Raw genomic sequence first — 11,350 nt, 5'->3', positions numbered from 1 at the left:
TAGCAGAATTTTTCATGAGTGCGAAAACACAAATAAGAGTTCGCGATAGCATCACATCAATTCTGTGTCTTCGGAGCACTTATTCGGCGTAGAACGAAGCCCTGAAGCCACCAACGTCGTTTTTTGATTGTTTTTTACGTTTCACACTAGCGTCATCTGTTGACGATATAGCACAACGTAGTGTTTCGTGATTTCCACAAAAATCGTTCAAGATCCCAGGTAACCACTAAGCATTTGAATAAGCCGAATAGCAGACCGTATAAAGCGCTTGAACTGCTTTCTGTCCTACATACCTAAGCAGTTCGAATGCATAGTTGTCTTGGATCAGCATAAGCTGTGCTATTCAAAAACTTTCGGCTGTCAATCAGCATTTGAACTGCTTGATGTGTTTTCACTTCGAAGCAAGCAGAATGATTTTCAACTGCTCTTCAAATGCTAAGAATAAAGAGTATGGGAGATATGGTATGCCTTAGATAGAACATGCTGTCTCTGTCTTGCAGAATCTATTATGCTTTTTGTTGAAATCTGAAATGACCTGGGATGCGCAAATTGAGTTTTTACCTACTTTTATGTGTCGTAACTCGAATCAGATCAGGGCATATTGTAGCTTTTAATTAGATTAATGATGCCCAATCAAAAATTCGATTCAATCATCTCTGGCGTACGATTTGAAGAGGTCGAATCTGCATAGGAATCACTGCAAACATGCGACCTATTTAAATCGAATGTCAGATATGTTGATGATGAAAACGCTTAACACACTATGAAATGTCTCTTTGAAAACAAGTTTTGGGTGTTGGACCTGAAGCTGTTTTCCATTCTTTACATTGGGCATTGGCGTGGGTCATCGGAATCGTTTTCTCAGATCAAAGCTTTTCTGGTCCCGTTTCGGGTCCTGAGTATCTGCAAAATTTGAGCACGATCGGTTGCGTCTACACTTTGCGCATTGCAATTGAAATTTTTTATGGGATTTTGTATGGGGAAACATACTTTTTTGCATTTTTGTCATAAGTTGAAAAAGTTTGTCTGAAACTTTTCAACCGGTAATGTAAAATGATAGCCTAGGATGTTATGAAAAACTTTGTCAAAGATCGCAAAGCGATCTGATGCTTGTGGAAATAGTTATAACCAATGAATCGCATGCATGTGTTTATGTTTTAACATGTAAAGGAATAACAATAGCAACAAAATCATGCTGTTTCATGATTTTGTTGCTATTGTTTTTCCATAAGCATCAGAACACTTCGAGGTCTTCGACAAAGTTTTTCAGGACACCCTAGGCCATGTTTTCACCTTAACGGTTATATGGTTTAATAAAAAATCGAGCTTGTCATGAGAGAAATGCAAAAAAGCATGTTTTCCTATGTAAAATCCCATACAAACTTCAAACGCGATGCGCAAAACGTAGACATAACCGATCGTGCCCAAATTTTGCACACTTATTTGGGTCCTGAAATGGGACCTAAAAAGTTTTGATCTGATGCGATTTTTTTTCACTTTTCCATATAACAGATGACCCACTCTTTTGTGCATCAAATTAGCGCACGCCATCGAACCAACTGTAGCATATCCTGGATCGTGGAGCAGCAGCTTGAGCAGAAAAAATGATCAAGTAATCACCGGACCGTAAGTTCAAACTCCAAAACAAGCTAAAAACTACCACCCTAATCAGCTGGAGTGTGGAGAAAGCGGGATCGTCGAAAGAGCGAGAAACAGACGTAAATCTATTTTTTTTTTGCTCGACGAGGTGTTACCACCGACGAACCGACGTGACAGTGGTGATTCAAAAGTGTCCCCCCCCCAAATTTAACGGTCGACCACCGAAGCGAGCGATCGCTTCTGTCAAATCAGCGCAGACGCGAACCGTTTCCTATATGAACACACGGGGGTTCGGTGTCGAGCTATCAAATCATCGCGAGACGTTATAGAGGTGGCGATAGTGTTCGGGTAAAGCCTGTATCCGCAATATTCGGGACACAGAAACACAGCTGTAACTCTGCAATAGATATATTAAAATTGCTCATATTTTGTCTAATAACATCTTGAGATGTGTTCATTTCACCTACAAAATTTCATGTGAATCGGTGCAGTACTTTTTGTTGTAGCAACGAAAGAGTAAAATGTGCACCATTGAATTTTGTACAGCCCCAAGTTTTGCTTCTCAGCGCTGTAACTTTTGAATTTGGCAAAGGAAATGGCTGAAATTTTGAACACAAACCTCTCAATCTACGTTTGTTGCATAGGCAAAATTTCAAAAATATCGATGCACTATCAACAATTTTATAGTCGAAACATGTTTTGGGACTGAACGTGATTTTAGCCTCTCAGACAGCAATTAGTCAGCACCCTTTATTGTTTCGATTGTACTATTGAAAGTACTATACCAATAACCATCAAATTTTGCAGGCATAATATACACATAATAAACTAGCTTCTGTGAAAATTTCATAAAAATTGGCAGAGAAATTCAAAAGTTATGAATGAGCAAAAATCGCACATGAAAAACACGAAAAATTTTCACTAACACTCACCCCTATCAACACCAGTAGCTTTCAAACCAATTGGTCAAAGTTGATGAAATTTTGCAAGAATGTGTCTCTATAAGTATCATAACTGCTAACGAAATTTCATAATTATCATCACAGAACTTTGAACTGTAGCGTAAAAGAACCATCTACTATGCGAATGAAAATTGGTCATGATTGTACAAAATGCTTAAAATCACGTCTGTTTGTTTTTCATCCACAGTTAAAAGTAATGCATCGATTTTTATGAAATTTGGCACAAATAATAAACATACACCAAAGAGTTCTCAGTCTATTATTTGGCCAATTTTACCGATTCATTACAAAGCTACTGGCGTACTTCTGTGTCCCGATTATTGCGGATACAGGCTTTATTTTTCATCATGGCGTCGCGGACAACAAATTTGAATTTATTTGTTCTAGCTGTCACGTCGGTTCGTCGGTGGTGTTACGCTTCGTTATTATGACGTTCCTGAAGGTGACAGCCCGTTATTTTGCCAAAACCTGCTGTTGGGTAGCACTATAGGCATATAAACGGCCAATTAGCATTAAATGTCTTGACATAAAGGCAACTATAATGCTGCAGGAATAATATTAGAAATGCTTAGTGGTTACTTGGGTATGTTACGTCTGTTTCTCTGTGATAATGAGCAGGACCAAGAATGAACGAAGCAATAATGAACAAGTGTTCACATTCTGAGTCGGACGCGAAAGCATTCCCAGTGGCCCAGTGGAGAATTTTCCGTTTGACGAAAAGTTTTCCTCGACTGGAGCGGGTGTCGAACCCACACTCCGAGGCAGACGCGCCAACTTGGTCAAATTATTAGGGGGCAAAGCCTGGTTTTTCTATTTTTTTTTTGTATGGGAAAATTAAAAAATCGTCAAATATTGCTTGCCCTCCGTCTTGGCGTCTATACTGGCTTGGCGTCTATACTCCGGAATTTTCGAAACGCCTACACTGAACAAAAATCCCCGCCAAAAATTGAATGAAAATTGCCCCATGCCTAATATAAGATGATTTGAAGAAGGCCATCATTCAATTGCCGATTTGACAGAATCAAAACAAGAGATATAAAAATCATTCAAAGTTAGCATTATACTCATACAATTCAAAATCAAAACAAATATAGGAAAGGATGATGGTCATTCAAAAGTCATCCAATAAAGCGGATGCAAAATAAATGAAAATAATTACGAAACCAAATATTGTTTATATGGGAGTTTTTCACTTCTGGATTATTATTTTTAAACATTCTGGCAAAAACTAATATCACAACCATTCCAACTAATTTGAGAGATAATCTAATGAAGGGATTTTCACTCAAACTAGTTGGAACGGTTGTGATATTAGATTTTGCCAGAATTTATGAGAAAATGTGTAACAATATTTGAGTTTTTTTTTATTTTACTACCTCTAATTCCATATATTTAACACCGCAGCATCACTGCCATTTCCACGACATGATCCTCCTTCTTGTACAAATTGGTGCCACTTGAAATGGTTTCCCACTGAGATTCCCTGGAAAGAATAAAAAAAAATAAACAATTATCAATATTGCACCAATAAATAATCCAGAGGATACCGGAAAGTGTTAGAATAATCAACAGGCGATCCATTCTTGTGGCCTAAGGAGTATTTGGCACTCAATATTTCCCCTATCGCGAGACTTTTTCGCTACAAAGTAAAAAAAATACCTCAACCGCCACCGTTTTTTGCGGGTACAAATAGCGCGCCAACAGCAAAATGAAAGGGGAACCAACAATTGAATGATATTCGTAATGGGATTAGCAAGAAATATTTGCAGATTGTTTTAGAACTACTGTTATACCGAAGATAAACAAAACTCCATCGTTATTGTTTTGAAAATCATTCGATCGATTTGACGATTGATCACATGACTGAATGATGATTCATTCGTTTGGTTGCGGGGATTTTAGTTTGGTGGTTGAATGGTTTTCGGTATGAGGCACGGCAGTAAATGCTTTCCGATAGTTTTGTGACGATAATCATTCACAACACACCCAAATCAAAAAATCATTCATAAATTGTGTAAATTTTAGTTTTATAACAGGATGATTTTAATTTATTTGAAGGCAGTCAAATCATTCTGTTGTAAAATCATTCAAAATTCAGATTCTGTGGATCTGTAACGCATTGAATGAAGAATCATTCTTCGTACGGCGGGGATTTTTGTTCAGTGTAGATGACTGACGCCTCTAGCCGCACGGCCACATTTTGACACATTTGATTGACCAGTTGTGGCACGAACGTCTCAAACCGTCGTGTACGATAAGAGAATGCTCGCAGAATAATGTCAAAAATTTAATAATCTTTAAAAAAAAGTGTAAAAACAAGCCTCGCATCCAAGTGAATGCAGATCATGTGCCTTTTTCACCTCTATTCAAATACAAACTTCTTCCCATGCCAGAAGCAGAGGTCTCTAGGAAGGTGAATCAGAGGTCTCTAGCAAGCAAAGCAGGTCATACTAACATTTCTTCCCTTCCTCGATGATCGTAAGAACGTGGCCGATGCCGTTATTGACTAAATTAAAGCAGGTTAGTCATAATGGACGCAGGTTAGTCATAATGCTTAAAGCAGGGAGTGTAGAATTAGCATTTAAGTTAAAATACACATTAATAAAAATGAAAAAAAAACTTAAAGCAGGTTAGTCATAATGGTCGGTTGAAAAGAATTGTAACCGTTCGTCGAATTAGCACGAGAGAATTTAAAACGCGGTGGCTTTTGCGCCACTCTCGCGTGCGAGAGACCACCGGTTCATTTTAGGTTTGCCCGACTAATATGACGACTCCGTACTCAAGGGCTTCTCGAACGGTCGTGGCTCGACTTAAATCACCAAACGCACTATAAACTATTACATAAAACCGTAAAAACTGAAACAATAACAGGAACTTACTCAAAAATTACCAAATAACTGAATAAATAACAAGGACAATGGTCGCTGAAGTGAATTTATTAGAACAAACTATGTAAACCTTAAGGACAACAAAGGCAATAGAACAAGAACAACAAACAATCGAATTCATTTTAAGATATATTGTTTTTTACAAATGGTCGTCAAAAGTGTTGCGTGTGTATGTGTGTGTGTGTGTGTGTGTGTGTGTATTCATGGCCATGAGTGACATACCTGCGCAGGTTTTGTTTCGACGGTGGTTTCTCCTGGCCAATCGTCGACGTCGCGCTCTCCTTATCGTTCGTCGGTTTATAGGTGCGGAGGGGGAGTGTCGGCGGTCCGGTACTCTGCCCGATCGTACGTAAACTGTACGCAGCACACTGGGGCAGAACGCAGTTATGGACAAACAAAACCTCTAGTGCTTTGGATGTCCATCCTAGAGGTTTGGTGTCTTCAGAGAAGTGTCTTGTAAGAGTTTTGACTAAAAGCTGGTGACTCAATAATTGATCTAGATAAGTTGCAACTGATCTAGATCAGTTTGAGCTTTTTATAGAAGCGTCATAGAAGAAAACTTTCTTCTGCAAAGTTGTTCATTCTGATATTTTTGACATTTCTTCCGAAGACACTTATACTCTATAATGCACACGAAAGGCACAGTGGGCTACTTTACTGAAAAAGACGAAAAAAATCGATTTTGATCAATATTTTGAAGTAAAAGAAATCAGAAAAAATTTCGAACGTTAGGTCAGCAAAAATATATAAGAAAAAGATTATTCCATAATAAAAACTTACATAATCACGTCAAAACGTTACAGAATGACAGATTATGCCTAACGCCCACAAGCTTGTCGTTCATTATGTACATCGTATTTATGCCTACATTACTTAAGCCTTACGTCCGCATGCCAACCGTCACACACACCCGCCCGGGGTCCCACATTGTAGGGACCATGTTCGAATATTTGTCAGGAACAAAATCTGTATGTTTTATTCGCCAATCTTATTAGTCCCATTGGTTTCAGACTTCTCTCAGCTTGCAGTCAACGACATCGGAAGATTACATTCAAATGGTTCAGTCACTGATAAAAGAGCACAAGGAAATAAGGCAAAGACTACAGAAGGCCAATGAGATCCTTCAAAACGATTTTGCTATCATTCGAAAAAGGCTACAAGAAGTGAATGAAAAATACGCTGATCAGTGTGCAGCCAATGAACTTCTGGAAAGAGATAATGCGACACTGAAACAAGTTATAGCAGTTCGAGAAGCACGCATGGAAATCCTCGATGAAGAACTGAAAGACGTTCAAAAAAAGCTCCACATCGTCAGGACATCAGAGCTGATCGAGCTTGAAGAGCTGAAACAAGCCCTCTTGGAAAAGGATCACATTTCAAGGACCATGATGAAAACAATACAACGCTTGGAGGAGGAAAAGGAGGAATTACGCGAGACGCTATCAACTGTAAAGGAAGAGTACGATCAACAGATCGAAGTGATGCAGAAAGAGATGTCCGATATGGTCGCCAAAAATTTGGATCTCGAAAAGACGGTAAGTGGTTTGCAGATTATTTATGCACCAAATGTTTATCTTTCGATTTGTATACCTATATAGTGGGTGGCTAAATGTTTGGGATAGGCACCTTTTTTTTCTCTCACAAAAAAGTTCATCTTGCTGTAACTTTTCATAGAGTGCATCAAAAATTCTCAAATTTTGATTGTTTTTACCCTATTATATAGACTAGTTCATTTCGGGACCCACGCTTTACTTCCCTTTCGGAATTGACTCGGAATGAAAATTCGGCGAAATTCAGATTTACAAAACGAATCCACAGCTTGTGTTCAACACGTGTTTTCTCTACTACTTCGTGTTACAGAATAACGGTTTTTCCTTCATCGAAATTCAAACCCCTTCTGGTTGCCTAGCAACCGACTACCCGAATAAAAAATACAGTAGAAAAACCGAATGTTGTATTGTAACAGTACTATTTAGAACCATATTGTTACAATAAACACCATTGTAAAAATAAAAAATACAAAAACAATAAGATGTAATGTAGACACCATACAGTGAATTGTATGAAATCAGTGATTTTTACAATATACTATACGGGTTGTTAAGTATCGGAACAACATAAAAAAATATTTTTCTCCATATATATTTTTTTACAAAACCATACATTTTATTGTAAATGAATTGTTCGAAATACTGATACGTGGGCTTTAATATACCGTACATTGTATGGTACTCGTATGGTTTCAAACAATAAAATGTACCGTAAATATATTGTTTTTAATTGTAATTTCACTACTCTAGTCTAGTCTAGTCTAGTCTACACATACACAGCCATTCATTGAAAGAATCCTGGAAAATTATAGAATCGACTAATTCTATCATTTTTCTTGTCATTATTAATGCTTGCAGTACATCGGAGATGCATTACAAGCATTAAAGCGGCCAGGCCTACTGTGCAGCGTTATTGGTTTTACAATGAAGCCATTGAGTGGGGACATCTCGTACCAACCGCTCAGCTTTTTTGAAAGTAAAATACGTTAAAATCGATGGGGGTGACGATGCTAAGAAAGTTAATGTCACCCCTTGGTTCTACGCTTCCTGGGATGGAATACAGGTATTTGGTCCGTGTCCTGGCCCTTATGCCTAGGCTTAAGCGCCATTACTCGCTCTTTTTTAATTGTAATTTCACTACTGGTTATAAATTTAATCATGGTTTTGGAATGGTTCTCTTTTGTTATGTTGTATTGTTTTACATTAGATAAATCATAGAATGTTATATTATCTCGTCATGTTCCTTCTATAATGGCAGTTCTAGCCAAACTAACCTTAACTCGTCTAAGTCTGAGTAGCCTCTGAATGCATTAACAGTTGAAGCTTAGGCTCCCATGTCCCACCAGCCAGATAACTGGGTTTTGCAAACTAAGCATTATTTGTGGCAACACTTTGAGCGGCATGATGGAACTATGCCTAGCGCGCTAAGGGCCGATTTCTTCACCTCGGCTTAAACGGTAAGCCAGGCTTACCCATATAGTTAAACCTGGTTTAACGCTTAAGCCAGGGTGAAGAAATCGGCCCTCAGTGTTATTAGAACACTAATGTAGTTGCATGAAGTGGGTGACGAGGTACATAAGTATCATTACAGCGTGCTTAACCGTTATTGCAATATTGGGGCTCCAGTTTGACTGAACTATGAAATATGTACATAACAACTCATGAGAAAACTGTCAAGTTAGATTCAACTATAAGTTAGGTTAAAAAGCGAAGACGAACTTATATCAGAAGTCGTTTCAGTGTCCAGGCCAGTCCTTATGTTAAAAATGTCAAAGATAAATCGCATTTAATTCGGTTGTGGTACAAGGCAATTTCACATGAGAGAAGAAGAGAAAGAATAGTGTTGAACTCATCCACTGATTTACGGTAATCTGGCCTGCGTCTTTCCGGGTTGACCTACATTCGTATTCCTCTCATCGCACTCCACATACCTAGCCCACCATATCTCTTGGATATGCAGTCCTTAGGACACCTGGTTTACCACTTTATTTAAACATTTTATTGACTTTAAATAGATGTTTCAACTTATTCACTTTTTTCTCTTTCATTTCCTTTGCAACAACAATGTCACGAACATCAACAAAACAAAGCACGGAAAAAATCATGAACTGAATAAATAATTAAAAATGCACAGAAAAAGATTGTTTCGGAATAGTGAATGGTTCAAACGTAAGAAAAACAGTATAATATATTGTTACATAAAGATCGGATGTAAATGTATAGTAGCTACCAATGTGCACAGCTTTTAGCGAACCATTCCATTACAATACACTATATTGTAGCTGGTACACTGTATGGTACAGGAATGGTTTTCACCAAATACCCTATGGTTAGTTTTCATCCGGGTAGCCTACCCTAACTTGTGATTGCTTAGATCGAATTCAAATTTGAATCGGTGTTTCCAACAACCCATACAAAAATTGCAGAGATCTTATACAAAAAGTGTGACATAGGGGGGAGGGGGTTGAAAATGGGAATTTTTTGCGTGACGTAATTTATGGACGCTCCCATGTAATTTTCATGTACAAAGTATTGGGTTAACTGTCAACAATCTCTAATGTTGCCCGTGATAGACGGAGGTAAGAATTGCGAAATTGTTAAGGCTTGTCTCACGAAAAATCTGCATGCAGCTTTGGTTCCACGAGGAAAAGTTCAAAATTCCAGATTTTATTCTCAAAAAAGCCTTCCACTTATACATTTGTAATATTTCAAGACGACACAGGACAAAACTAACATGGCCGACATCAACACGCAGAAGACCCAGCAGACTGTGATACATCAGAACGATTCCGAATCGAAACAAACATCACAGTCTGAATTGGCTCATGAAAAGGATCGCATACTCACCGAAAGGAAGCTGAACATCCAAGTCCAGAGCGGGTAAGGCTTAGCAAACGATTTAAAATTATTGGTCGCATATGGAAATACATGTTGTCTTATTTTTAGGCAAGGAACCAGCGATACGGTGACAAACGAATCAATAAACGCTCCGGAAGCTCCTGTACATGAAAAAAACATGACTTCCAATACCGCTGGCAGCGTGGAATGCCAGAAACAGAATGGGCTATTTAAATGTTGTTTTTCATCAGTTATCATTGTTTTTATTGTATTAGCATTTCTTGTTTGCTTTGATGTTTATATGCAGAAGAAGGAAGTTGCAAGGACTGCAAGGACAAGCTATTTTAGTTAAATTCAACTAATACAATATTTCGATTTTTTTTATCATATTAGTTTTTACATTCACCTATTTTTGTAAATATTTCTGCAAGATCTTCTACAGAAATAACCATTAAATTGATGACTTGTTGTTATATTAGAAGCATGTATGATTAATGAAAAAGCTGATGTTCATTCTAACATGAAAATACTATGAAAAATATGTTGTTTTTGTTATTGTATCCGACAGCGCACCTTTTTTGTACTTTGTTAGTAGTTTAGGGTCTCCAGTTAGCCAAGTGGTTAAGGCTATGGATCGCCAATCCGGAGACGGTGGGTTCGATTCCCGTTCCGGTCGGGAAAATTTTCTCGACTCCCTGGGCATAGTGTATCATTGTACTTGCCTCACAATATACAAATTCATGCAATGGCAGGCAAAGAAAGCCCTTCAATTAATAACTGTGGAAGTGCTCAAAGAACACAAAGTTGAAGCGAGGCAGGCCAAGTCCCAGTGGGGACGTAGAGCCATAAAGAAGAAGAAGAAGAAGACATTAGTAGTTTCTTCATTCTGACGTAAATTTAATTTCAAAAATAATTATGGATTTCTCGCTTTGACGACTGTCAGACTATTATTATTATTATTATTTTTCTTTATTATCGAGATTTTCAGCCCTCGGCTGGTTCATCTCGTATTAACAGAAAAAGGGGATTGGTTGGGATAGTGGAAACCTGATTTAGAATCAGGGGGAAAGGGGCTGACAATGTTCAGAAGTAAATCCAATTTTCTATTCTATTGATGCTTTCGAAAAAACTCTATCACTTTTCGATGTTCAGCGATGTCGATGTCCATGTCGGGGTCCTTTTGTTAAATCACTATATCGTATCATAAAGTTTGGCCTCTTTTAAAAAACTAAGTAACGCTGTTTGTTTGATTTTGTCCTGGCTGAGTGCTGTCTGAATGCAGGTTATACCGTGTTTCGTCCGCAGTTGCTCTAGAGTAGGGCAGTTGACTATAAAATGTTCCACGGAATTATGGACGCTGCACGTGTCACATGAGATTCTGAACTCGCCTCGTCCGGCCATATTATGAGAGAGTCTGGTGTGACCCGTGCGTAGTCGAGAGAGGACTACTTGGTCTCTTCTGGATGGTAAGTCTTCCCAGCGCTCAACGATCGATTTGATTTTTCTGGTGAAG

The 11,350-nt window shown here is 38.2% G+C and overlaps 1 protein-coding gene across 2 annotated transcripts; it reads left to right on the top strand.

Moving 5' to 3' along the window:
* Positions 1 to 6,459: 6,459 nt before the first annotated feature.
* LOC109420491 (DNA repair protein RecN-like) lies at positions 6,460 to 10,376 on the top strand (the record flags this gene model as incomplete). Of its 2 annotated transcripts, none has more annotated exon segments than XM_062856245.1 (3): positions 6,460 to 6,984; positions 9,722 to 9,879; positions 9,946 to 10,376. In XM_062856245.1, coding segments are annotated over 3 exon segments (927 nt in total), but the record flags the coding sequence as incomplete, so codon positions are not given.
* Positions 10,377 to 11,350: the final 974 nt, after the last annotated feature.

This window comes from Aedes albopictus, chromosome 3 (genome assembly GCF_035046485.1).
Source record: "Aedes albopictus strain Foshan chromosome 3, AalbF5, whole genome shotgun sequence".
Classification (NCBI taxonomy): domain Eukaryota; kingdom Metazoa; phylum Arthropoda; class Insecta; order Diptera; family Culicidae; genus Aedes; species Aedes albopictus.
Note: the sequence above shows the minus strand (reverse complement) of the source record. Positions and strands in the feature narration are given on the sequence as shown.